This window comes from Cebidichthys violaceus, unplaced genomic scaffold (genome assembly GCF_023349555.1).
Source record: "Cebidichthys violaceus isolate CVI_PGR_0920_01 unplaced genomic scaffold, fCebVio1.0.p SCAF_40, whole genome shotgun sequence".
Taxonomy (NCBI): Eukaryota; Metazoa; Chordata; class Actinopteri; order Perciformes; family Stichaeidae; genus Cebidichthys; species Cebidichthys violaceus.
Window position 1 is genome coordinate 388,599 of NW_027176595.1, and position 26,561 is coordinate 415,159.

Genomic DNA, 26,561 nt, shown 5'->3' on the forward strand with positions numbered 1-26,561 from the left:
CCGCTCAGCCAATTGCGTCCTTCAGTCGATGCAAACGCCCAATTCCCGTCACTTTGTGTGCAGGGGCGGAGATAAAGCGGAGACTGAGGCCAGTAGGAATGAAGCTCATGAATAATGTGGTAGAAGCGACCCCGCATTCACCAACCCAGCCTTCTTCCTGCATCCGAGCCCAGGCCCTCATCTGACAGCAAACGCACTAGACCAATGTGAGTCGCTGTCAATAGAAAATCCGCCCTCTTTTCCTCTCTCTCAGCTGGTTACATTTTTGCTGGATTGACCGCGACAGCTGCCAATGTGTTGCTCATCTTCGTGAAGTTGGGACAAAAACCGAAGGGTGAGTAGAGATCTGCCTTTTTTAGTTTTCCAAAATGATCATATTTTAATACTTCCTCACCAGACGGGGACGCGCATCGGGACGCTGTGTCCTTTGCGCGTGTCTCGGCAGCTGCAGTATAGGTGCTTGATGTCACGTTCGCTCCTCAACTCACGAGGAACCGTAGACGAGACATACATCAGCATGCATATTGAGCCAGGAGGTCTGCTGTTGGTTTTATGGGTCTGTTGTCGCCTGTAGTCTTTGAACGAGCAGTCGCTGTCCCAAGCTGACGTGCAGTGCGTCCTCTATGGCCTGATTTGGGTCTTGTCCTCTGCCAGACTTTTAGGCCCAGTGGGCCGTTCAAACCCAAATGTTAGTAAAGGGTATGACATTGTAAAGGGCAAGATGGTGCTAGTTGCTACTGCATGTCCACGTGAGTGTCGGTAGTTAATTATATAGCATCCTAAAGTGGTGTACCAAACAGGTGAGGGTGCTGCCCCTCAATTGAGAGCTCCAGGGAATCCCAGGGGGGCCCAAACAAATGAGCAGCACTTTCACTTAACCACTGTGGTATTTACTCTCTTTAACAGGATGACCGTTTGTTTCTCTATCTATATCACACCAAACTATGAAACGCCTGTCAAAAATGAGTTTGGCTTGTTTTTACTTCCCTTAAATGTCTCTTCAGAATAAAGTACTATTTTCACACAAATAATACTTCCAAGCTTAGCGTTTTTACCTTATTGTTCTTAAACATGTCTGGGGGAGTCTTCAACTTCTATTTAAGCTGGTCTGGTGTGCATATCTGAGGTTAATGTTTTTTATCAGTTCGAACAGCACTTTTTAATTATATTATTCTTCTGGTTTATCTGGGCTTTTATCAGGCCTGGACAGTGACAGACTGTTTTACACTAAACTCCCTTTGGTCCACTGCTATCAGCTGGTCGGCACATTCACTTAAGAAGTTGAGATCAGCTCGTCGGTAGTAGGACCTATGCTTAGACTTGAATTTCTGGTCAGCAGTGTAAAACACAAAGTTGTGGACTGTCGTATAGGTGGAAGTCTATATCTGTGTAACCCAGGGTTTGTGCACTGGTTAGTTTCTGTAGTTGTCCACACATCTTAACACAATTTCAACATTTCATAGTAGCATATGGATCAAGTTTCTACCTGATCCTTGCCCTTGTCTGCGCCTTCCTGCTTCCTTTCCCATGACATGCCCTCAATTGTTGAGGAAGTTGCACCATTTCTGCAAGCAGGAATGTAACACAAAGTTGTATTTTCAGTGCATCTTACATTCAGTCCGCAGGAATGCACTCCTCCACATGTCTCTAGCACTAATAGGAAGCTGGATAATTACATTTCTTTTACTGCAGTAGGATGCAGGTACAGTCTTTATAGTGCATATCTGGTGTATTAATTCAGTTAAGATACAAATTTCACAGAGCAAACTTGTAATTTTTGTGTAGACATGGATGTGATAGGCATGACTACAGTTGTTTTGTTGTTAAAAGCAGTAGTAGGAAGAAGAAGCCCTTTGACCATCTCAGATTATAGACAGAGCAAATACTGTTGACGCACAATCGCTCACAAACATAAACACATCTACGTAAATATCTATCAATCAATGTACCGCTTCAGTGTTGTGTGTTTGCACAGGGTTTCCTATAATAACAGCCAAAGGTTAGGCTTATTAAGTCACCAGGAAATTGAAATGTTTGAAACGGTATATTACAAAGGCAGAATTTTGAAGAAATCAAATCTTAAAAAAATCTTTTATTATAAATTGAATCATCTCACCAGAGAGGATTGTTATAATGGTAAATGAATTGAGACTGGCTGTGTTCACACCACAGAGCTATAATGTAATAGTTTTGTGAAATGGGATGTGAGGTTTGTTGATGACATGCTTGCAAAATGTTACGCTGTTTAAAAAAATGTGTCATTTACACTTCAGGTTTACCAGATGCTATTACTTTGCATTGATACATTAGAGAACAATGTAATCCTTCAGTTTCTTTAATGCCAAGCAATTGGTTTAAAGTCAGTGTCATTGCAAATGTAAACATGTTTTTGTATTCCAAAGTTAATGTTTTAAAATAAAAACAAAGAACAGGTTTTGATGCCTTGTTCTAAGTGTGAATTGCTCACACATCACAATACTTTTGGTAAATACGTGACAAGTGTGACATGTACGGTGTACACAGTTGGAAGGTGCTCCCTTCTCAGCTGAGTGTGTTCTATGTTTACCCAGCATGCCGCTGGCTCGCAGCCTCTCTGTCACGTCCCTGTCAGGACTGGAGGAGTGGGATGAGGAGTTTGATTTGGAGGACGCAGTTCTTTTTGAAATTGCGTGGGAGGTCGCTAACAAAGGCAAGTTTTTGGGTGTGTGTGTGTGTGTGTGTGTGTGTGTGTGTGTGTGTGTGTGTGTGTGTGTGTGTGTGTGTGTGTGTGTGTGTGTGTGTGTGTGTGTGTGTGTGTGTGTGTGAGAATTTGGTCCTTCCTTGAGTGCATTTGTGTCTGCACTTACTTTTAAAGTTTGGGAAAATAAATGGTTTCCGTATTTAAAAACTTAATGAAAATACATGTTGAATGCACTTTGCTTTGGATAAAAGTGTCCGCTTAATAAATGTAATGAAAACAAGAAAAAACTACATTCGTACTTTCCATGTATATGTCTAATCTTGATCATTCGCACAGGTTACAACCTTCAGATAATTTCTAGTTGTTAGAGATACCTGTCACCGTAATGCTTCATACATTTCAGGTTGAATCATTTTATATCTTTGTCTCCACTTTGTGTGCGTACGTGTGGCATGTTTGCTGCATGTGTGAAGTTGGAGGCATCTACACCGTCATCCAGACCAAAGCCCGTCTGACCGCAGAGGAATGGGGGGAGAACTATTTCCTGGTGGGCCCTTACGTGGAGAGCAACGTGCGCACTCAGGTGGAGCTGATCGAGCCCACCAACCCCGTGCTGAAGAGAACCATTGACAAGATGAACTCCAGTGGGTGTAAGGTACTACCACACGCACACAGTACACGTATACACATACACGCCTCAAAGTTAAATTTGTATGTTCCACTCAAGGACAGTCATTATTACTACAAATAGTTGGAGGGTTTATACAGTGAGATTTGTGAATATGTGTGGTGAATGTGAACTACACTTACAAACCCAGTTAGAGATCATCCCCTCTTTCACACTGGGCCCTGACCACGTCTCTTCTAAACCCGGTGACATTTCCTCTCAAAGGTTAGAGGTTGTATCAGTGTCTCTCTGTCTCAAAAACACACTCCAGAAATAGATGTGTGTGTGTGTGTGTGTGTGTGTGTGTGTGTGTGTGTGTGTGTGTGTGTGTGTGTGTGTGTGTGTGTGTGTGTGTGTGTGTGTGTGTGTGTGTGTGTGATTATTTTAAAGCTTTGTGCTGCGTCACTCTGGGAGTGTAGTGGAGTTATGGGTCAAGGCTAGGAGTGGTGCTTTTTAAAAGGGATAGTGCAGCCTTTTCAACGAAGCCTATCTGGTTTAATCACATCACCTTTTAAGCTCACGACAGACCAGCATCAGAGCACAATTAGTTGGATGGAAATGTGTTTTCTAAGATGTGAGTGGTTTATATTATTTTGGGTGGTGTGTGGCATGAAGATTTAAAGTTCATTTTCCCCCCTTTTCTCCATTTCCCTCCAGGTCTACTTTGGGCGCTGGCTTATTGAGGGCAGTCCCTATGTTGTTCTGATTGATGTTGCGTTTACCGCCTGGTCTCTTGACAGCTGGAAGAGGGAATTGTGGGACCTTTGTGACATCGGCGTGCCGTGGTTTGATCGTGAGGCCAACGATGCCGTGCTGTTTGGCTTCCTGACTGCCTGGCTTCTGGGAGAGGTCAGCAGCAAGAGAACATAAAGTGACACAAATTTCAATAATAATGTAATGTTAAATTTGTTTTAGTCGTGTCGAAAGGAGAAATTGATTACTGTGCAGAAAAAAGATGGAATGAGCTGTTGTTCCTTGAAAAGTCTAAATGCATGAAATATAAGTTGTGTTTTTATTCATATTGGTGTGTAGTCCATTAACACTGTTCTCTCCCATATAACAAATTTCTATGTTAAATTAATATTAAATTTCCCCCTGGGGATGAATACAGTATATATATCTATCTATCTATCTATATTGCAGTTTGCGGCCCAGAGTGAGGAGCCTGCGCACATCGTAGCCCATTTCCATGAGTGGTTGGCCGGCCTGGGCTTAGTGTTGTCTAGACATAGAAAGCTGCCCATCGCAACCATCTTCACCACTCATGCCACACTGCTGGGACGATACCTGTGTGCTGGAAGTGTGGACTTCTATAACAAACTTGCAGAGGTGCGTGTCTGCACTGTGTACCTGTGTACATTCTATTACACAGCACTGTAATTAAGCAAAAACAAAATAATAGAAAGAGGCCATTTAACTGTCGAGCTGACTTTGATTCTTAAAATGAATGCATAATCAGACAGATATTCTACAAGAAATGTACACTTCATCGCACTCTCCCTCTCCTGTTTGTGTCCCATTCAGTTCAACGTGGATAAGGAAGCAGGCGATAGACAGATTTACCACCGCTACTGTTTGGAGCGGGCGGCCGCTCACTGTGCTCATGTCTTCACCACCGTGTCACAGATCACAGCCATTGAGGCAGAGTACCTGCTCAAGAGGGCACCAGGTGTGTGGAGGTGATTTGATGTGTGAAATACAGAAACATCCTCATCCTCATTTGTCACTGGCCAGACACAGCAGGCCTTGACTGTGCGAGGATATGATGTATTTCTCACTGCTTTCCTACTGGATGTTTCAATGCATTAAACTTTGAATTCACCAAGTTAGCTACCTAGCTATTTAGATGCTTAACTAACTGTTTCTCTGTGTTTTGCATTTAATGCCCTTATCCTCTCCCATCACAAACAGACATTGTCACTCCCAATGGGCTCAACGTGAAGAAGTTCTCAGCCGTACACGAGTTTCAAAACCTCCACGCTCAGAGCAAGAATCGGATTCAGGAGTTCGTCAGGGGACACTTCTACGGGTCAGACGCGCATCACTCAACATTCACAGCTCAGTCAAAACCGTTGTTCTAGTGACAAACTACTACCAGAAAGTGCTGATTGTAAGCGCTGCACTCATCCAGCTCTTGTGACAGATTTTGGTTTGTGTTTGACCACCAGGCACCTTGACTTCAACCTGGACAAGTCTTTGTTCCTATTTATTGCTGGAAGGTATGAGTTCTCCAACAAAGGAGCTGACATCTTCTTGGAAGCTCTAGCCAGACTCAACTATCTACTGAGGGTAAGTGTGTAGTTGTGTGTGTAGTTGTGTGTGTGTGTGTGTGTGTGTGTGTGTGTGTGTGTGTGTGTGTGTGTGTGTGTGAGAAGGAAGAAGGAAGAAGGAAGAAGGTGAATCTTAGGTGTAAAAATGTGACCCCATATTCCTGTATGGTCTGACTGTTGCAGGTCAATCACAGTGACGTGACCGTCATTGCGTTCTTCATCATGCCAGCTCGGACAAACAACTTCAATGTGGAGACCTTGAAGGGCCAAGCAGTCAGGAAACAGCTCTGGTGAAATGTCTTCTTATGTTAAACAAGATGAAGCCAGATAGACAAATTGCTACACTCATCCACTTGGAAGTGTTTTGAAGTTGTCTAATTCCACTTGCATTTTTTCTTTGTTTATTTTCCCCTGACAGGGATACTGCTCAGACTGTGAAGGAACGTTTCGGAAAGAAACTTTATGAGTCACTTCTAGTGTAAGTTGGCCACTTTCAGTAAAATGTGGAATGATCTGTTTTATAACACCGTCAAAAAAGTATAAATATTTTCTTCCTATAAAGTAGGAAGAAAATAAGGAACAGCCCACCTATTAACAAACATTTGTTAATAAACGTAATCAAGAATTTTCCAAGCGGACCTAGATATACCTCGATTCAGATTCTGTACAAAATGTAAACTTTGTGTAGCCATTGTTCAAATAAGAGTTTATTCATGCTAATAAATATTCTATTGTAGTCATTTTACAAGTCTAAAACAAGCTGTTTTCATCAGTGGGCAACTGCCAGATGTGTCGAAAATGCTGGACAAAGAGGATTTCACCATAATGAAGCGTGCCATCTTCGCGACTCAGAGACAATGCCAGCCTCCAGTCTGCACCCACAACATGCTGGACGACAGCAGCGACCCCATCCTTAACTGTGTCCGCCGTATCGGCCTTTTCAACAGCGCTGCTGACCGTGTCAAGGTAAGTTCAGTAGTCCATAAATGCCCACAAAAGTATTTCTTCTCACCTTTTTAGTACGTTTAAAGGTATTCTAAACTGTACTATAATATATCAAATGTGTAGATGACTTAAGTTTCTGCAGTGATTATCATTCCACATGCGCCATGTTGTGACCGAGAATTACAGTTTGCTACTCGTACTGTCCGCTATAGTAAATACTCCTACTGAATGGCTTCTCCCTCTTTTAGGTTATCTTCCATCCTGAGTTCCTTTCGTCCACCTCTCCTCTACTTCCAATGGATTATGAGGAGTTTGTAAGAGGCTGCCACCTCGGCGTCTTCCCCTCTTACTACGAGCCTTGGGGCTACACACCAGGTATGACTCACGCATGCTGACGAGGTGTATTTATGTGCGTGGGTTTGTTCTATAACATCAAAATGATTAATCGGGCCTTACTGTTTCTTTCACTGTCAGCTGAGTGCACAGTCATGGGAATTCCATCAATCTCAACTAACCTGTCAGGCTTTGGCTGTTTCATGGAGGAGCACATAGCAGACCCCTCAGCATATGGTGCGTTTCTCATACTTTATCTGTTTAACTCTTAAGTATGTCTTTAAAAAGATACGCAGGGATAACTGATGCTTTCTTTCACATCATGACGTTTATTTTTGCAGGTATTTACATCCTGGACCGTCGGTATCGAGGGGTCGACGAGTCGTGCAACCAGCTCACATCCTTCCTGTTTCAGTTTTGCAAGCAGAGCCGCCGCCAGCGGATCATCCAGAGGAACCGGACTGAGCGTCTGAGCGAGCTCTTGGACTGGAGATACCTTGGAAGGGTTAGATTCAAAATCTCAAACTAATATTTTGTTCATGTGATCATTGCTCAACTTCAACATGGATTAATGTTGTTTTTTTCTTCTTTTCTGCACTAGTATTATATATCTGCCCGTCATATGGCCCTGGCTAAAGCCTTCCCTGAAACATACATGTATGAACTTCATGAGCCCACCTCAGTAAGTTAACACATGTGTTTGGATGACAGATATGTTTTCACTATTTATTGTTATTTCACAAATCCTTACACACCTCCACTGATTGAGATTCTGATGCCTTTTTGTTTCTCGCCCTCAGACCTCAGGTTTCCGTTACCCTCGACCAGCCTCTGTGCCTCCGTCTCCAGCTCTGTCCCGCCACTCTTCCCCCCACCACAGCGAGGCTGAGGACAATGACGAAGAAGAACGCTATGACGAAGATCTGGAGGCGGAAAAGGACCGGGTCAACATCCGCCAGCCCTACGCACCGCCTTTCAAAAATAAGTCTTCTACTGTCCTGGGGGCCAATGGAAACGGCGATGCTGTCACGAGCGAGAAAAACTGAGACATGCACAAACACACATATATATACATACATACAGTACATGCTGAACCTCACTAGTGAAACTTTATCTGTGGCAATCATTTAACTCATCCTTGTCCTTTTATAGTTGTGTGAATACGAGTGATTAAATGTAATATCGGCTTGTTGTGAAAATTTGCATCAGTGTCTTCCCAACCTGTTCGTACCTCAGAATCTTTAGAAAAAGTCTGTCCGTTTGACATGTTTTGGTCTTGTTTCAGTTACACCAGCAGTGCAACCAGTGGTTTGCTTTGAGGAGTACATGCAGCAGCTAGAAAGGGCTAAACGAAAGCTCAACATTGAAAACAAATCAGGATTGCTGGATTTTGTAGTGTACTAACACTGGATAACATACTGTATGTCTAAAACATTGAAACAATAATAGAGGATTATTTTGAGTAGCTGGAAGAGTTTTTATACTTGATTCAAACGTGGGTCAGAGCAGGGAAAGAACACAACCCTCCTTTATACCAGATTGTCACCTGGACTCGTTCAAAGCTATTTTCCTGGTTAAAGAAAGGCTCATTTGAAGACGGTGTCATTTGCTTCGAGTACACAGAGATCACCTGTTGTTTTACTTGTGTTTGGCTTAAAAGTGTGATGATTTATGATGATGATGCAGAGCTTCGAACACAACTGTCCACCTTGTAGCATCTTTTTTTTTCTTTCAAATGCCTTGTTTACTACGCAACTTCTCAGAGTGGAAATATAGTGTAGAACACATACATAGCAACAACAAATAGCATCAGAAACTCCAAAAAAAGTCAGTTTAGTGTGTTTTAATTTTTGTTTTGCGCCTTAGTGTCACAGCCATTCAGTGGCAATCACCAATTAACAACCTCACACTCCTCTTTATCTGTCTGCGCTTGTGTGGATTATTGCTGGGTTTGCCTGTTTCGACAAGTATAAAGTATTGTGAAGAGAATACAGGTGAGATGGACGGGACTGAGATGGTAACAATGTTTTTGGGTAAAGAATGTAAGAGAGATGGCAAATAGCTAGACTGGACTATACACTTGTCTGTAATGGAAGAGGAAAATGATTTTACCAGGCGTATACTCCCCCTCCCTGTAAGAGTTTTATCATTTGTTACAATCTTGCATCGGATTAACTAATAAAGTTTAGATATGTGTATATATACTTATTGGTGTTTTACAAATGATAACTTTCTCTTCATTCTTTGCATGCATGCAGTTTATTGGAACACACATTAAAGGGTGTGTGGGTTTTCAAGTTCTCAGTAACACAAGGATCCAGAGACACCATCCCCACTGATTTATCTGGATCTTCTTGCTGTGTCGTAGTGAATCCTGCAGAGTTCTCATCTGCTTCAGCACAAGTGAACTCGTCCCCCGTGACCTTTGCAAACTAAAAGAAAGAAATAATATAAAGGGTAAAAGCAGAATTGCCAACAATTTACTTATTTGCAAATAAACAAACTCCAGATCTTCTTTTTTTTTCATGACCTAAAGACCAATGTTATGACACACTAATTAAATCATTGTTTCCAACTGACTGGAGACATTGCAGTTAATGGTTTGACCTCTAAACTATAGGGGAGCCTTAAAATACTGTTCTTTTGACTCCACTTAATTCAACTGACAGCTTACAAGTTACCATTCAAATTAAGATTTTATACGCAAAACAGGTGATTATTGTAGTAAATTAATCATTACAATGTAAATTATCACATTGTTAAAGATCAATCATCTCACAGCTCCTCAGATGTTTCGTGTGACCCTTTTGTCACAAGTTGTCCAGGTCGGTTACCCCTGGACTAAACTACCTACTGGACCAATAAAATGCTCCGGATCAATTAATGCATTAGTATTAACAATATGTCACAGGGGCCTTTTACTTTTGACACTATAAGCATCAGTACACTTTGCTCATAATACTTCTGTACTTTTACTTTAGTATAAATTTGAATGCAGGGCTTGCAATTATGATTATTTTTAGATTGGGTTCTTTCACTTAAGTAAAGGATCTGACCATGCAGGACTCACCTAGTAAACTATTCCAGAAGGAGTGGTATGTTGCACTGCCGGTTACAGCTCCGAGTTTGGCTGGATTCCTCCTCACTGTGTGTACTGAAAAGCCACTGGGCCCAGTCACCTCCACCTCCACCACATGATAGTCACTTAACCTGGGGCATAAAGAGGTGCGAACAGTGGGATTTAAACAGATATGACAGGCTGCATTCGCTCAATTAGATTTTTAGAAAGACTCACGCTGTGTCAGACACGATCTCTCCCTGAACACCAGTGAAGCTGAGTGTTCCTGCTGCCACTGCTGCTGCTGCCATGGTGTTAACGTTGTTTGGAGCAAGTGGGCACAACTCTGCCACTGAGCCTCTGAATAAAACACGCCTGCCCTCTCCCTCCGTCCAATCAGAGAGGACGTCTCCAGTCAGTCGGAAGCAGGATGGATGCTTGGACATTCTTATGAACAAAGCCTGAAAACAAGTCAAGTACAACATAATAGTTTATTTGCCATTTGCAAGCTGCACTTTCATTCTCAAAGTCTAAACCATGTGAAGGGTGGCAACTGCAAGCCTTTCGCTAACACCACACCTGCACTGCCCCAGTGTTATTGTACCTTCAAGGCTCCACTGTCATTCAGCCTCTGGATGTCCTGGCCTCCCCACAATGCACCACTGGGGACATAGAGTGTCCTACCGTACTGTTGAGCCGCTTGATGCAGCTTCTGGTTCAGATCAGGATCAGAGAGGGCAGAAGGAGAGCCCACCTGAGAGGAGGAGAAAAAAAAGGCACACAAGAGGATGTGATAATTCTGTGATTAACAGTCAACTGCTGAAACTTTGTGTCAGCTTAATGCGTTCACATTTTCTGTAATGGATACACGCAGGGCCGATTTGATTTTAAGAATAAAACGATCATCGGTTGGAGACAACAACAGAAAACAATGCTACCATGTTGAAATGTTGACAGTTGGCCAAACATACTGACAATCCCTAAAATACAGAAAACACAAAAGACTGTAATTTTTTGAAAAAAACATTGTCCAGTTAATCAAAATAAAAATCTCACTTATAAACATTAATACACCTTGTCACCTGTCTTACTCTTATCTGTTTTAGTTTTCTTACAGTTATTAAGGAGCAGGAACATAAGAAGCAAAGGATTTATTAAGGATAATATATCTCTACATAACGTGCTAAAAAAGAAAGAAATACTCTGTTTTGCAGCAACCATATTTCCCACACAAACAGAGGAGAAGCTTACCATGAAATGAGACTGAGACAAGAAGTTAAAGCCAAATTCTTTCACTATCTGTGGATGGCACACCTCTACAATCACATCGCATCGCCTGTACAAAAGAAAACACAGTTTTACAAAAACTTTTTCTAAAATGTTGTCATGCATGCTGTCTATGGTAGCACAGAGATCATATAAGATGCAAATACTGGTGTTATGCACATGGGTTTATATTACTTATGTGTGTTTTTGCACCTGTCTGGAAAGGACGATAGATCACCAAGTATGAGTTCATCAGGAACGAAACCTTTGAGCTTGTCAGAATTTCTGTTCCAAACGAACGCCAGTGTTAGACCGAGAGCAGCTCCATCTTTAAGGATCCTCTCCACCAGGTACTGCCCTGAAGCACACACACACGCACACACACACACACACACACACACACACACACACACACACACACACACACACACGTGATGAATAGAGCTAAACAAAAGACTCAAAAGGATGTATATCAGAAAGTGTGTCTGCAGTATGAGAGGGAGAGTTCAGACCTAGATGTCCGTAGCCTACAACCCCAATCCTCTGGGAGGAAGAGCTGGTTGCCATGTCCTGTGCTGACAAAAGAAACATGCTGGGAAAAGAACATCCACCTGCAACTTGAACACACAAACCAACACACACACACACACACATACATGTATGCTTTTGACCCTACTTCCTATCTTTACCAGTAGAATATTTATTGCTCTCCTCACCAGATAATGCCAAACCCCAGCAGAGCTGTGTTACTCCCAACGTGAAGCATACAACCGGACCACGACTCCAGGAATTGTGGGCAAGCACAGTACAAAGTTTGACTCAGAGAGGCCATAGTTAATCATTGTTAGTTCTTCAACGTGTGGAGCGTATTACATGCTGAGCTCCTCCTCCATCCATTTAAACAACTTCAAATCCAGATGCATTTAGATAATTCATTCTTTGGAGAAATCTGAAGCAGTGTGGACATCTAGTGACCCTCGAACAACACAATGTGACATTTTTTTTTTCTTTAAGATTATCAGCTCCAAAACATTTGTTGGAAAATAATCCTGTACAGCAGCAGGTCGTTTTGCTTTCACATTTAATAGTTTTGAAAATCGGATGGTGTCAGAGTTTAAGTTGCCAGCCTTGACATACTGTACATTAGTGAACCATTTATCTCTCTTGTCATAGTGACAGAGATGAATTGCTCGTCTTGCATCACCTACAAGGTTTAGAGATATGAACCAATGATTTTCCCAAAGGAAGTCCCTTTCTGGCCATTATTAATTTGTCATTACCAACAATAATCATAAGTTCACAAGTAAGAAATCAACCTTTATCATATGAGTTTTCTACTAGTTCAACTTTGCTCCTCATGATCTTAATGTCAGCAATAAATTCCAGCTGAAAAGGTCAAAGGTGAGATGAACGCTCCATGAGAACATCGATTATCAGAGAGCAATCAGACAGCAAAGATCGGTCCAAAGTTCATTGCTATGAAATAACAACAGACTGAGAGACGTGGCAGAGATCCGAGACAGAAGGGAACAAGACGAGAACATCTGAGGACTACATGTGACGACAGGACTGCAAAGACAGAAGAAAGTAGAAGGTGTCAAGAAGACAAGACAGGTTCATCCAACTGTGAGATCTGCTGGAGACAGTGCTGACTCTGAGACGATGGACATCCTTGAGACAGATGCCTATGACAGGCGGAAGAGGAGAAACACGGTACCTAAAAATCATTTATTTATTGTCACTGGTTAACATACAACAACTTTCTCTATGTGGAAAAGATAAAACTCATAATTTCAGCCTAATTCATGTTGTGACTTGTCTCCCCGTTTCTTTCTGTTCCTCTCTCTCTCTATTAGTCCTGTGCTCTCCTTCTTTCTCTCTTGCCTTTCTTTTTGTCTGCAGCTGTGTTCTTCTACCTGTGGACACCTGACTCAACCGCATCCATCATGTCTGCAGGTGTCAAATCAGCACCAACACTCCTATTGGCTGCAGTAGTGCTGAGCTGGAATGGAGGTCCGAGTGTCCTGGGTGTGGTGGGAGGATTGCTATTCTCTGCTGTTGGTGATTGCTGCCTGGTGTGGCCTGAGCTTTTTCTGCATGGTAAGAGTTTGCACGAGAGATTGTATCTCAGTCAGAACCCATCACAGGATATCGGTCTGGTGATGGATTACATAGTGTGTCAAATGCAGTATGTCAAAAATACCAGGATGCCCTACTACATCCGGTCGCATTTTGCAGTATGCATGCCAGCATGCCTTTCTAGCTATTGACCCACAATCCTCGGCGCAGCAGACATATGAGCAAGAGGGTCAAAGTTCAAGGTGCCATGTTATGAGGAAGCAGTATGTCTCAGATGAATGCCGTGGCTAAGTGGAGAGCAGGGCCGCCTTTCAATCAGAGGGTCAGAGGTTCGATCCCCGGCTCCTCCCTCTACTAGTCTCATGTCAATGTGTCCTTGAGCAAGACACGTAACCCCAAAATGTCTCCCGTAGCTACGTCTACGGTGTGTAGATAGATACTCGATTGTAAGTCGCTTTGGATAAAAGCGTCTGCTAAATGATTGTAATGTAATGCATGCAGCAGTGTCTACTTTGTAAAGGTAGCTGCAGCATGTACTAAAAGGAAAAGTATGCCATTTGGAACGCAGTTCTTGTGCCGTTGCAGATTCTACATGTGAATGCAGATTCTGTTTATATAGATTAGTACCTGCCATGTTTGTCCTCAACAACCTCACTGATCTGTTTTAGGAATGGGTGCATTTGCTGTGGCTCATCTGCTGTACTCATTCACCTTCCTCTCCGGTCGTTACACGGCATATTCCTCTCCGTCTTCCTTCTGGACGCGTTCTCTGTATCTGATCCTGATCATGGTGGGAGGAGGTTTCTACATCTACATATATCCGTTCCTGCAGAAGGCGCCAAACTCCGATATACTGCTTCCAGCTGTGGGGGTCTACATTGTCTTAATTGTTCTAATGGGGGCATTAGCTATCAGAACCCGCAACGTGGCAACACTGTTAGGCGGTTTGTCCTTCATGGTGTCTGACATGTCACTGGCTCTGCAAGTTTTTAAGGTGATTGCACCAATGGAGCATGGCAACGCTCTTGTCATGGTCACATATTATTTGGCACAGCTACTAATAGCTGTGGGCGATGTAAATGCAGCAAAGAACGAGGACTTTGCAAAATGGAAGAGTTCCTAAACGGTGTCACTAGAGTCTGAAGTATCGCCATCACCCTGGTAAAATCATGAACCTATAAATCCTTTAGGTCCTGGAGTTTCTAAAATACAGACACTGGTCAGCACTTGAAAGCTACTGGCTAGTGCCAAAGATGGAGTAAAAGAGCATCTTACGTTGCAATAATCAGACTAATACTCATAACATATTAAAATACCACGGTCTACAAACAAAACTAAAAGAAACTCCACAAATGTTGGTTAGAATAATATCTATATTCTGTGATTTGTGCCAAAATATTTTTATTTTGCATGACATCAATGTTTATGTGTAGATTTTGCATGTTTTCCACGTGTGAGCCATTTTATGTATATAATAATGGCAATTTGTTTTGTTAATAATAAATAAAAAATGGTGTAAAATAAACAAGGATGTACAGAATTCTGTCCTGATTTAAGAGAAAATTTAAGAGAAAATATTTAATGAAAATACTTTACCTCAGACAAACCTGACCTACAACAATTAAAGATAAGTTGCACAAGTAACTATTAACAGTTGAAATAGGAAACACATTACATACTACCTGTGATGGAAATTGCTATTTGGTTTGATATTATGAAGAACTGAAAACACTGGACTAAAATGACAGCTTATACATTATAATTATTTCTACAGTAAAATGCATCTCCTGCATGACATACAACATATGGACAGCATCTGTCTTAACAGACAAAAACGTTGCTTAACATCCGCGACCCGTATCATGAATGTTCCGTTACATCTTTGCACAGTGAAACCGACACAGGTGAGGTCAACAAGACTTCAGCGATCCATCCCATTGTCATCCGACTGTTGGAAACAAATAACCCTCAAATGCTCCCAGAAGTCCAGTTCTTCCTGTTGGAAACAAAAATGTGGCTTTAGAAGCTTTTCTGGACCAGGACTAAGCCTAAACCTAGACGATGATTTTAAAACTAATACCTTCATTGGAATAGAATTCAAAATCGACATGTTGGCATCTAGTTAGCAATTGAAAATGTAGTCAACAGTTGGTTGCTTTTTGATAGAATTACTACTGTAAAAAACAACTAGATTTTGCAGTCATGCAGTAGTTTTGTACACGAGAACAGACAACTCCTCTGCTAAATTTGAGTTTTGAATTCTCACAATAGTTGAATCCAGTTTCACCATCAGGCTCAAAGACTTATACCTGACTCTCTTCTTTTCCTTGGAGCTCTTTGGATCGCTGTCTGAGTAACTCCTTCAGACCCAGAGCAGGATCCCTGCAGTCTTTGAGACCCTGTGGACAGTCTTCCACCAGACTAGACAGATATCAGACACACAAAAGGGTGCGATTACTAATGTGTACCATGAATTGATGTCGCTTGTGAGTGTTGGAGACAGAAAGGTAGAGAGTGTTTCTTACCAGCAAAGGGCGCCAAGCACATGTTCATGGAAAGACGAGTGTGGTGTGCGGAGAACAGATACCAGCTGCTGCACCATACCCATGGAGACCGCCGTGTCTGCAGGACGGAGGAAACGGGTAAAGATATTAAAGACCCCAAATTAAAGAAGCTACTTTACAGTCAGTGCTAACATGCTTCATAGAGCAAAGGTTGACTGAGAAGATGAACATCACTCACTCAAAGAGGATCACACTTATAAAGTGTCGCTTGCACAACTAGGGTTAGCCATGTTTCTGTCTACTGTAACAAGAGCTGCACCGTTACCGATATCGGTCCAATACCGACTCAAAGGTGGATCGGGTATCAGTGACAATGGGCCGATCTGGTATCGGTTACCATTATTTTAATTAATAAATACAAAGATATAAATGTACTGAATTCTTTGTTACATTTTGTTTTGCACAAATAGGAAAGCAATGTTTAAGTCAAGCCTGATGTTGCCTTATACATGAAAGGATGATCCCAGTCGTTTCAACACAGTGAGTCACATAGGGTACTAATTAAAAACTGGTGTTGGTTGATACCCAGAGATCACCATCAATATCGGGACTGAAAAAGTCACATCAATGTATCCCCAACTGTACCATCTATGTAGTGTCTGTGATCAGAGCAGAAATTGGGCATAGGGACGGATGCCCTAATTTAACATCCAAACTAATAAACTCACTAAAACTGATCTACTGTGACTCTGCGTGGTTTATTACATTAACTGCTTTAGATTTTTGTCTTGTTTTTTTTTAACCTTTATTTAACCAGGAAAGCCTTATTGTGATTAAACAAAGTGGTTAACCATGTCTTACAATGCTAAAAAGAGTAGAGGTCCCTTCTTGACTAAAGTACAAAATATAAAAGCTTAAAGCAATGAAGGTTATTTTCTTCGCACATTTTAATTCATATTTACTTGTTTTATACTACTGACTGTAAAATAACTAATTTAAAAAAGACAGTAATTCATCCCAGAGACTCCTCTTCCGCTGAACAGGCGCATCACCCTGCATTAAAGACTTACTATACTTTGAAAGAATTCTTTAGACAAAAAATAGAATGAAGAAAATCCACAGCTTTGTTTAAGGGCACTGAACTGTTTCGATGCTTCTCTCATTCGTACCTTTCTGTTCGGGATGCGACGTCAGCAGGTTGAGCAGAAGGAATGCAGACTTGGCCCTGAGCTTCTCGATGTCCGATTGCATGCCTCGCATCAGCACCGAGACGCCATCATGGGACAAGAACGCCTGGAGTCCTTCCTCCTGCTCTCGAATCAGACCTAAAGTCACAACCAGAGAAAGTTACAGTTCTGTTCTGAGGTGTACTGTATTCTGAACGCAGGCAGCGTTACAATCTAGTCTAAATGCTTTACACGCTCTGCTTCAATGCTGTCAGAAAACACATTAACGCTTCCGATTAAACCACTAGTCAGTATCATTACTAGCTAGTTTCACGTAGACAGTATTGAGCAACAATGTGTTTTGTAGTGAACTTTTGCAGCTCTGTCTAAGATACTCACACGACACAGCGTAAAGGGCTTTTACTCTGACGGTGGGGTGGGGGTCTGAGTCTGTCAGCTGCAGCAGCTTTGGCAGCGCCCCGAGGCCAAACAAGTGGACCTGCACCTCCGGCATGTTCTGAGCACAGGAAGCGATAAGCTGAGCAGCACGCCACCTCAGTCCACTTTGGGCATGACACAGATACTGGGAGATACACAGGTCCAGTCCACCGAGAGTCATTAGGTCTGTGAAGCAGAGGAACAGGGTACACACTCAGGATAGAGCCAACAAATAGCATTTGTATTCATAACCTCCAAGTAGCTATTGGTTCAGCTAACATCTGATCAATAGACTGCTAGGAAAAAAAAATCTAATAGTATTAATTACAAACCTCTTGCGTTGTCCAGGTTCTCACACAACTCTGACATCACCTCAAAGGCTTTTTCTCGCACATCTTCTTCCTCTTCATCTTCTACCGCTCTCTCCCTTTCGCTCATTCCCTCCATCCGTAAGATGTCCAAGCACTGCTTTATCTGCTCCACTTCATCCATCTGCCCTTTGCAGACTTCTGCTAGAGCACCTCTCAGCCATATTTTCCTCTGTGACAAAGAAAGAGTATCAGTAGAATAATGTTTCTAAATGACCTTTGATGGAAGGTAGAGGTCTTCATGGATACACATAAAAACGGGTACTCCCTAAAGTGGACTGTCCTTTTAAAACATTCCATCATCAATCCAAAAGTCAAAAAGACGTTCAACCCAACCATAGTAGGAGATTTAAGAAAAACAACAAATATCACAATTGTATGGGATGAAACGAGAACATTTGGGCTTTTTAAGTGTAAACAATAGTGATCACAAACAATAATCAAAATATTTAACTAATGATGTCCATGAACTGACTCGTGAATCAAATACTTTCAGCTGTACTTGTGTCATAAACACATATGGTACCATAATATGTTTTTAAGAACACGTGCTCCGTATTAGACCGTACTTTGGTCCTGCGAGGAGCCAACGAGGTGTTCGCCCAAAGCCCTCTCAGGCTTGAAATGTACATTTAACAGACCCTTACCTCCTCTGACATGGGCTGAACAGGGTCAGGTCCCTCTGCGGCTGATCCAGCATCCACTGCCAGCTGCAGGACCCCCTGGAGGTTTTGGGGATATCTCCTGGTTGGTTTGTCTTCTGCCATGATGTGCACCGCTGAGGTGAAAACAAGACATTAAAACCAACGGGACAGGGACAACTGAATTCAGAGTTGACGTGCAGCAGTCATGGCCTGGAAATATAAATCCCAAACACAGCAGACAGTTTTTAACCTTGAGCTTTAGTCTAAAGATGCTAGCATTACCGAGGCACTACTTATAGTAATAATAATTACAAAAACAAACACAGTATCCCGACACAAACCTTAATCTTTACACAACTTACCTTTACACGGGTCCTATAACCAGTGTTGAATAAATGGACACTGAGTCTTTTAAAGTACGTGAGCTCTCCTTTACACAGATTAACACGAATGTGCTAGAACATTCTAGCTAACGTTGGGCTTAACTCACGAGTGGCGAGGAGGCTGCCATGATGTACCGTAAACTTTGAACCAAACTAGCAAGCAAAATGTTTTTTTGCCGAAGTCTTTCCTCAACGCTAAGTAATTTCAGTCTTCACATTGTCTACGCTAATGTATTCTTACAAAAAAATATAATATAGCAAAACTGACAGTAATACAACCAACGCTTTTGAAAGGTACAACAGCAATCTCCACCATATTAGCGGGTTTACGGTAAATCCCTGACGTTTTGCGCGAGGTTCAGAGAGTTTCAGTAATAGAGAGAGTACCTCTGTTGAATCTCTTCTTCCTCAAACGAAGTAACAAATATGAAGTATTGTATTAAAATACCCATCCTCTATCTTTAACCGGGGGGGGGCTGGCAACCTGCACTGGTCGCAGTGCAGTATTAATATATATTTTGTATAATATATGATGTTACAATATATGTGATTTTATGATCGATGAATAATATAAAACATATTCGATTTAGCACATGTGTTAAAAGTGAAAAAAAGATCAACATTTGTGCACCAAATAGATAAATTAAGCGAGTTGGAGAGTTTTCAAAGCCTAACGTTAACTACTCCGGTCTGATTTGTTGTATGTAGTATGTATCTTAAAACCAACAGTTTGGTACTTTCTCTTATTATACAAGTGTAATTGTTACATGTGTATTATAGACATTAGTAGTGGTGGTCAATATATTCTATACCTAATATACCGTTGTAATAAAATAAAAAAATCCGCATTGTGTGTCTGATGTGTGGAGCCGCTTGGTGCGACAGCTGAGAAACTGGACCTGTACTCTCTTCATCTGTTGCTGCTCTTTGGTTTGCTTAACCATCCAAGATGGCGGCGCTTGTGGGACTGCGTGCATGTTTCTCCGGTAAAATCGTTTAATTCTCTTGTACTTACCTACTCTAAATGCATTTTTGTATAATCATAGCACCCGATTTGTTCTGCACATAACAGAAGATGCCTTTTAGTTTCGTGGAAACATAATCTATCTTGATATGCTACTGTTTCTTCGATAGCAGAGCAAGGTCACGTTACCAATGAGTTTTAGCTAACGATCCAGCTAGCCGAGGATGAGGACTGACAGATGATTATTAATACTTGATTATGTTACAGAAAGCTGTGTAGCTACCGCAGCTCGCTGTTTAAATAACTAACAGTCGCTTAATCGGAGGAGAATGACAGTGTTGAGTCTCCTGGTTTCAAGGGTTTGTTAGCTTAATGTAAAGTGTTGCTTTTAGCTGAAGACTCTAAATATATAATGTTTGTAATTATGATGCGTTACCCTTTTGCTTATTTGACACTTAATTTGAATAGGCAGCAACAACATGTTCAGACACTGACAGCCTGCTGGTCAAGAGTGGCTGTGGGACATTTTTGCAGTGAGACTGAAATAGAAAAGGATAGTTTATTATAGTCATGAAGCTAAAATAGCGTCACAAAGTTTTTATTCTTGTATTTTGAAACTGGAACATGTAGTGGGGGAATTATAGGATAAAATACTTCTCCTAGATTATCCTGTCAATGATCTTAATTTACATTATTCTCATCACAGCCCTTCAGCTGTCTTCGCCAGGCCTCCTGCACAGCTCCTTCAAATTGGTGAGTGTGTCCACAAACTGCAATGTACAGACTGATTAACATGGATTTTGCTCCTGTATAATTCCTGGCTTTGTCTTTGTCATGTAGTCTGCTGTGCCTCTGAGTCGGCGAACCTTTGCTGCAGAGGCTAAGAAGACGTACAGCAGAGAAAAGCCCCATGTCAACATTGGAACAATTGGCCACGTCGATCACGGCAAGACAACGCTGACTGCAGCCATCACAAAAGGTAGAAACACCGACGTCCCAGCTTTTAAATCCAACACACTGAATTATTTGATTTGATCTCTACACTTACATGGCTCCACTGACTTATGGCAAAAGGTCAAGGCCTCATTTCTCCAGTGTTGTGAAACAAGAAATGAGAATTGTGACCGTGATGTGTTTTTGGGTCCTCAGTGCTCTCTGACGCTGGTGGTGCGAACTTTAAGAAGTATGAAGACATTGACAATGCCCCTGAGGAGAAGGCGAGAGGAATCACCATCAACGCCTCTCATGTGGAATACACCACAGCCAACAGACATTATGCTCACACAGACTGTCCTGGTCATGCTGACTACGTCAAGGTAAGCTGCTTTACTTCTACAAAGCACCTGCAACCAACCTGATGATGCCACTTATTTTAGCTTTTTAGAATCCTTGTTTCTCCTTAAGCATGTCAAGCCTCATCAATTACTTGAAAAGGTTCATTATTCCCCGCTTTAAATACCCTGAACTGTTTCTTTTTTTTTCCAGAACATGATTACCGGCACAGCTCAGATGGACGGCTGCATCCTGGTGGTGGCGGCCACCGACGGCCAGATGCCTCAGACACGAGAGCATCTCCTGTTGGCAAGGCAGATAGGCGTCGAGCATGTGGTGGTCTTCATCAACAAGGCCGACGCCGTGGAGGACAAGGAGATGGTGGAGCTGGTGGAGATCGAGATCCGCGAGCTGCTCACAGAGTTTGGCTATGATGGCGACAACACGCCTGTTGTGGTGGGCTCGGCCCTCTGCGCCCTGGAGGTAAGGGGACCGCTGGCAGCCACAGTTTAGTTAATACTGTGCTGATCTGAACTACTGTTGATTTCACGTGTAGTTTACGGCCCTGTCAGTACATTTTGAGTCTCTGATGTGAAGCATCTGTATGTGAACTGACTGAATTTTTTGTTTTTCTCCGTCTCAGAACAGAGAGCCTGAACTTGGTGTAAATGCAGTGATGAATCTGCTGGACATTGTGGATTCTTACGTTCCTCTCCCCAAAAGAGAGCTCGAAAAACCTTTTCTTCTGCCCATCGAAGGGGTTTACTCAATCCCAGGTATGAAAAACTTACAAAGAATGCAGCCTAATAGTTAGTTGTAATGAATTTGTAACTTTTATGTAGTTCCCTGTATTTAGTAGTGAAATTTCCCTGTTTTGCCCCGCTTGCTGTAAAATGCAGCATCTCAAAACAAATCTGATGCTGGTGATGCTAAAAAGTTACTTGCTTTAAATTTGAGTGTTATCATTTGTGTCCTTCAGGCAGAGGTACTGTGGTGACGGGCACTATGGAGAGGGGTATCATCAAGAAAGGAGACGACTGTGAGTTTGTGGGCCACAATCGCAGCTTCAAGTCAGTGGTTACAGGTGAGTGAAAGGAAAAAGCAACAGAAACTCTGAGAAGAAGCTCCTGTGCTGTTTACAAAGCATGTGAACCACCAGGTGACATATTAAAAGGAAAAACCTGAACCAAATGCAGATGCTTCCATACAGGGTATGAGGACTGAATGGTTTGATAAGTATGTGAATCATAAGTCATGGCTTTCTCAAGATCTATGCACAGTGGAACACCTGCTGTATGGGAGATGTGTTTATCTTAAATAATGATCAGAGTTCACACAGCCTCAGGGGTCCACAAGCGTCCTCAAATGTATGACCTGATGGTTTTATTTGACACCTGTCTGCCTTTTTTCTAAGTATCCTCTGGCACTTTATACATTGATAAAGAAAATAATAATAATGTACTTATGTGCCTATATGATGAATTTCTGATCTAAAAATGCTGCTGAGCATCAGTCCGATACTGGTGAGTTCAAGGTTATGTAATACTTTATGACTATTGGTGAAAACACCAGAATTTCACCTTGCTGTTCGTCCTGTTTGGCTCAGGCATTGAGATGTTCCACAAGTCTCTGGACCGGGCAGAAGCTGGAGATAACCTGGGCGCTCTGGTTCGAGGACTGAAGAGAGAGGACATAAGGAGAGGGATGGTGATGTGCAAACCAGGATCCATCATGCCATACCAGAAAATCAAGGCCCAGGTCTGAGAGCACAAAGTTGTTGTTCTCATTTTGAAATATTTCAGAACAATCAATAATAATAATTGTAATGGCCAAAGAACAGATTTAAAGGCAAACTGGGAGACCAGCCAGATGCCACAGTAATGACTGAGGTCATCCACTGAGTTCCTGACGCCGTCTGTCTGCTCACAAAGAAAACATAGTTTCAAGTTTTTTTTTTAGTTTAGTTTTTGCTATTAAAAAAACAAAATTCATAACTCACTGCATCCAGTAACCTGAACTCTGATGTGTGTGTGGACGTGTTTGTGCTTCCTGTATCACAGGTGTATGTTCTGAGTAAGGAGGAGGGAGGCAGACACAAACCGTTTGTCACCAACTTCATGCCCGTCATGTTCTCTCTAACCTGGGACATGGCCTGCAGAGTCACGCTGCCCGATGACAAGGTTTGTGTGTTTCGACCCGTCAGTGAAAGGATGTTTGTCAAATACTGCAGTTTTTAAGATTAAATCTCGTCCACAACAGTTCACCCAGCTAGTGCATGTTGGGAACATTGATTGTGTGCGTCATGATGTTTCAGGTCGAATCTGTAAAAGCAGTTTGACAGCAAATGACAGTAACCACTCTTCTGTCTGTTGCTCTCGTCTTCGTTCAGGAAATGGTAATGCCAGGCGAGGACACCTCCTTGACGCTCACGCTCCGCCAGCCAATGGTTCTGGAAAAAGGCCAGAGGTTCACCCTGAGAGACGGAAACAAGACCATCGGTACCGGCCTGGTCACAGACATCCTGGCGGCTAAAGATGAAGACCAGTCCAACTGGGGCTGAAGGGGAACTCTGCAGAGGACTGGGCTGGGGGGAGGGTGCTCCGGGGCGGGGGGGTCAGAGAGGAAGGGTGTGTGGTTGTCTGTGTCTGGTCAAATCAAATAATTATAGAAATATACAAATAAAATACTTAAACCAATGCACAAAACTCAAACAGGAAAGGACTAAAAGGAATTTGTGGCTCTGTTGTGCAGGTTCACCCAACCAAAATACCTGATATGTTTATGTCTTTATGTTAAAATGCCAGACTGTCAGAATTATGCCATTTATGTAATAAAATGTATTTAATAATATAATGCCTCCTTTGTTTGTGTGGTATTGGCTTTTGCTAGCAAAATCAGTTTCACACTAAAAAAATAACAAAATACTATAAATAAGAAATATATTTCAATGTCACATTCGTACAGAATCTTAATGTATAAATCTGTAGCTAAAGACTAACATGTTGATTTGTCACAGTAGGAACAGCGCAGGTGTTTCTAATGAGACTAAGGATGGATCAGTTCTATTCAAATGTCTCAGTGACAGTGAGTCACGCACAAACAGGAACCTGAAGTCAAAGCAGCTAAATTGAATTCAGCCACTATTGATTTTAATATTTACACCTGATATCTCTCCTACTCTGGCAAGTCAAAATGTCTTCTGTGTAAAAGGCCAGTAAGATTTGCATGTTACAAGATGAATATGCCACATGAGGGCAGCAAAGAGGTGCTTCATTATTTGCTAAATGATTATTAATTATCAATAGTTAGGGAGACAGTTGGAGTCCCTCAACTATCCTTTTTAATGAGCTTCTGTGAAAACAAGTTAAATTCACTAAAACTAGTAACTTAAAAGACACCTTCATTCTACAGTTTGTGGTTAATATAGTTATGACTATCAACTCCATTTGTTCTCTGGGTGAAGATGTTTCCAAATATGAAATAACCTGATCTCTTCCTCAGCATGGTGTCCTGAGAGGTGATGGATACAAAGCGGGTCTTTCTCTCTCCTGTCATCCATGCAAGATCAAGAATTCCTTTACAAAAATGTTTAAGATTTACCAAGTATTGCACAAATAATACAATATTTGATCATATTTATATATTATACCTATTACTATAATATATTCTGAAATTGAATGATAAAATTAAGAAATACATATTCAGTTAAACAATTCAATCCACTAATTTCATCAAATTAAAAGTGAGAACAAGAACACGTCTGCTAGATGACAAGCAGCGTCAGCCTGAGAGAGAACATGGCTGACATTAAACATCTTCATAAGTGCTCGTGGTTTTTGAAGCGTTCATAGCGTCCTTTAGCAGATCACTTCAGTGTGATAATCCGGGCTGACCATGTCGGTGTTTGTGTGAATATTTGGTGTCCTCTCTGCCCGCCGGTTCTCCAGTTGCTCTGTGTCTGCTAGGTATTTGAGTCGGTACCTCCTGTAATCCAATCAGCCTGTTGCTGTAATCAAATACTGTATGTCTGCAGGAGTCGAGGTTGGAGCTGCTAGTACTACTGAGTGATGTGCTCAGCTGGACCATGAATGTCTCTCCATAAGCAAAATAAGTTCTATGAGCAGACAGTAAACACGAGAATATACTGGTGGGCAGTGATACAGTACTGGATTTAACTCTCTCTGAAAGAATTCTGGTGCGAGCCAGCGGCCATCTGTGAATCATGTCAACACACGTGTTCTTCACGTGTTCTTCACGTGTTCTTCACATGTTCTTCACATGTTCTTCATGTTGTTCACAACAACCTCACAATCTAGACATATCAAAGACATTAGAAGCAACATTATTCATTAATTTGCTTGAATAATAGAGCCCTTCTGAGCGATGTACTATTATAAATGTTATTAGATTAGTAAGACTGATGCATCATTGTTAAGCATCACTCAACTGTTGCAGCTGATTAAGTTAAAGCTAGTTTTATAAACAGATCAGGGTCATGAAATATATCTTGGTGGTCATGACATTAAGTGGAGAGAAAATGAAAATATTCAAGTAAAGTACAAATACCTCAAAATTGTATTTAAGTACACGCAGCACTTAAGAATATGTACTTTCACCACTATAACACAGCTGTGGTGTTAAGTTTGTTGAGTTAATAAATATGTTCTATAACACAGAGTAAGGATTTGTTAATGTGTGTAATACATCATTAAATAAGATTACAGCTATTTTTACACCACTGTCAAGATTGTTGAGGAATATATTATTAATTTTACTTCAAATGTCCTTGTATCTCCTTATATTATAGTGTGTTTACACACTATATTTGTTTTTCATATATCATATTATTTTGTGTACAAACAGACAACATTGTCTGCATGTTTTTGCACATTCATTTTTCTTCTGTTTCTGAAAGTAAAGAAAATTCACACGGTCTCCTCTGTGTAGCTTCACTTGGGAACATTACTCTGTTTCCTCTGTCATGTTTTCCAAGTTAAGGCGGGTTTTTCTAACCAGCGAACTTCCATTTACAAGTTCAAATGAAACATTTGAGCCGTCCACACTCCTCAAAAGAATAACACGCCACTGCCTTGGCTATCCGATTTAGCTGTGATGGAACGGGAAACTGCAATATAATATCACGAAAATACTGAGACTGGTTTCCTTGACTTGTCTTCCTGATGAGATGTCACCTCCCCGCGCCAAGGATGGCAAGATTTAAGACTCATTTCCAGCCAGTCTTCAACATGGACGCCAATTTCCCAACAGACTGACTCTGACCAAAAGCTCTTTACATCTGAGTCTTATAAATGGTTACATTCACCCAAAACATCCAATTGACACGTTGTAGCTTATCCATGACAATAATTAACTACAGCAGAGTATGACTGTATTTAAACAATAACCAAGGTATATTTAAACCAGAAAGACATGTACAGCTTTTGATCTACATATTTTGTCATTGAAATGATTGAACAGACCTTGCTTTTAGGAGCTTTTAGGGTTTTGGGTCCATTGGCCCTGA

The 26,561-nt window shown here is 41.6% G+C and overlaps 5 protein-coding genes across 5 annotated transcripts; 3 read left to right on the forward strand and 2 right to left on the reverse strand.

Annotated features, from left to right (window-relative positions):
* The first annotated feature begins 169 nt into the window (after window positions 1-169).
* gys1 (glycogen synthase 1 (muscle)) lies at window positions 170-9,103 on the forward strand. Its single transcript, XM_068727934.1, has 16 exons — window positions 170-334; window positions 2,571-2,689; window positions 3,154-3,335; window positions 4,005-4,196; window positions 4,491-4,676; window positions 4,872-5,016; window positions 5,259-5,376; window positions 5,516-5,636; window positions 5,801-5,907; window positions 6,036-6,095; window positions 6,391-6,583; window positions 6,811-6,937; window positions 7,037-7,132; window positions 7,237-7,400; window positions 7,497-7,577; window positions 7,696-9,103. Exons 2-16 carry the CDS (start codon window positions 2,572-2,574, stop codon window positions 7,939-7,941), a joined length of 2,136 nt encoding a protein of 711 aa, XP_068584035.1. The 5' UTR covers window positions 170-334; window position 2,571; the 3' UTR covers window positions 7,942-9,103.
* On the reverse strand, window positions 8,724-12,061 carry aspdh (aspartate dehydrogenase domain containing). Its single transcript, XM_068727935.1, is given in 9 exon segments — window positions 8,724-9,327; window positions 9,966-10,105; window positions 10,191-10,414; window positions 10,558-10,707; window positions 11,205-11,289; window positions 11,433-11,577; window positions 11,732-11,794; window positions 11,936-11,983; window positions 11,986-12,061. Coding segments are annotated over 9 exon segments (969 nt in total). The 3' UTR covers window positions 8,724-9,289.
* A 638-nt stretch (window positions 12,062-12,699) lies between these two features.
* tmem86b (transmembrane protein 86B) lies at window positions 12,700-14,826 on the forward strand. The gene is made up of 3 exons (XM_068728035.1): window positions 12,700-12,932; window positions 13,076-13,319; window positions 13,967-14,826. The coding sequence occupies exons 1-3, from the start codon at window positions 12,882-12,884 to the stop codon at window positions 14,419-14,421; spliced, it is 750 nt and encodes a 249-aa protein (XP_068584136.1). The 5' UTR covers window positions 12,700-12,881; the 3' UTR covers window positions 14,422-14,826.
* On the reverse strand, window positions 14,683-18,911 carry hspbp1 (HSPA (heat shock 70kDa) binding protein, cytoplasmic cochaperone 1). Its single transcript, XM_068728034.1, has 8 exons — window positions 18,781-18,911; window positions 18,422-18,552; window positions 17,739-17,946; window positions 17,368-17,592; window positions 16,972-17,127; window positions 15,824-15,920; window positions 15,608-15,719; window positions 14,683-15,294 (listed from the first exon to the last, which is right to left on the reverse strand). The coding sequence occupies exons 2-8, from the start codon at window positions 18,539-18,541 to the stop codon at window positions 15,220-15,222; spliced, it is 993 nt and encodes a 330-aa protein (XP_068584135.1). The 5' UTR covers window positions 18,542-18,552; window positions 18,781-18,911; the 3' UTR covers window positions 14,683-15,219.
* Window positions 18,912-19,744: 833 nt separating this feature from the next.
* Window positions 19,745-23,890, forward strand: tufm (Tu translation elongation factor, mitochondrial). The gene is made up of 10 exons (XM_068728045.1): window positions 19,745-19,787; window positions 20,472-20,518; window positions 20,606-20,744; window positions 20,915-21,081; window positions 21,251-21,520; window positions 21,681-21,813; window positions 22,017-22,121; window positions 22,644-22,795; window positions 23,098-23,217; window positions 23,427-23,890. The coding sequence occupies exons 1-10, from the start codon at window positions 19,751-19,753 to the stop codon at window positions 23,595-23,597; spliced, it is 1,341 nt and encodes a 446-aa protein (XP_068584146.1). The 5' UTR covers window positions 19,745-19,750; the 3' UTR covers window positions 23,598-23,890.
* The last annotated feature ends 2,671 nt before the right edge of the window (window positions 23,891-26,561 follow it).

Excerpts from the sequence above, each read along its gene's own strand:
- gys1 (XM_068727934.1), top strand. The coding sequence starts at position 2,572 with ATGCCGCTGGCTCGCAGCCTCTCTGTCACGTCCCTGTCAGGACTGGAG. Across the intron at positions 3,336-4,004 it reads TGAACTCCAGTGGGTGTAAG|GTCTACTTTGGGCGCTGGCT; the intron begins GTACTACCACAC and ends ATTTCCCTCCAG. Across the intron at positions 5,017-5,258 it reads CCTGCTCAAGAGGGCACCAG|ACATTGTCACTCCCAATGGG; the intron begins GTGTGTGGAGGT and ends CATCACAAACAG.
- tmem86b (XM_068728035.1), top strand. The coding sequence starts at position 12,882 with ATGGACATCCTTGAGACAGATGCCTATGACAGGCGGAAGAGGAGAAAC. Across the intron at positions 12,933-13,075 it reads GGCGGAAGAGGAGAAACACG|TCCTGTGCTCTCCTTCTTTC; the intron begins GTACCTAAAAAT and ends TCTCTCTATTAG. Across the intron at positions 13,320-13,966 it reads GCCTGAGCTTTTTCTGCATG|GAATGGGTGCATTTGCTGTG; the intron begins GTAAGAGTTTGC and ends GATCTGTTTTAG.
- hspbp1 (XM_068728034.1), bottom strand. The coding sequence starts at position 18,541 with ATGGCAGAAGACAAACCAACCAGGAGATATCCCCAAAACCTCCAGGGG. Across the intron at positions 15,921-16,971 it reads GTCGCATCCCGAACAGAAAG|ACACGGCGGTCTCCATGGGT; the intron begins GTACGAATGAGA and ends TCCGTCCTGCAG. Across the intron at positions 15,720-15,823 it reads GTGCTTGGCGCCCTTTGCTG|TCTGGTGGAAGACTGTCCAC; the intron begins GTAAGAAACACT and ends ATATCTGTCTAG.
- tufm (XM_068728045.1), top strand. The coding sequence starts at position 19,751 with ATGGCGGCGCTTGTGGGACTGCGTGCATGTTTCTCCG. Across the intron at positions 21,814-22,016 it reads AGGGGTTTACTCAATCCCAG|GCAGAGGTACTGTGGTGACG; the intron begins GTATGAAAAACT and ends TGTGTCCTTCAG. Across the intron at positions 23,218-23,426 it reads TCACGCTGCCCGATGACAAG|GAAATGGTAATGCCAGGCGA; the intron begins GTTTGTGTGTTT and ends GTCTTCGTTCAG.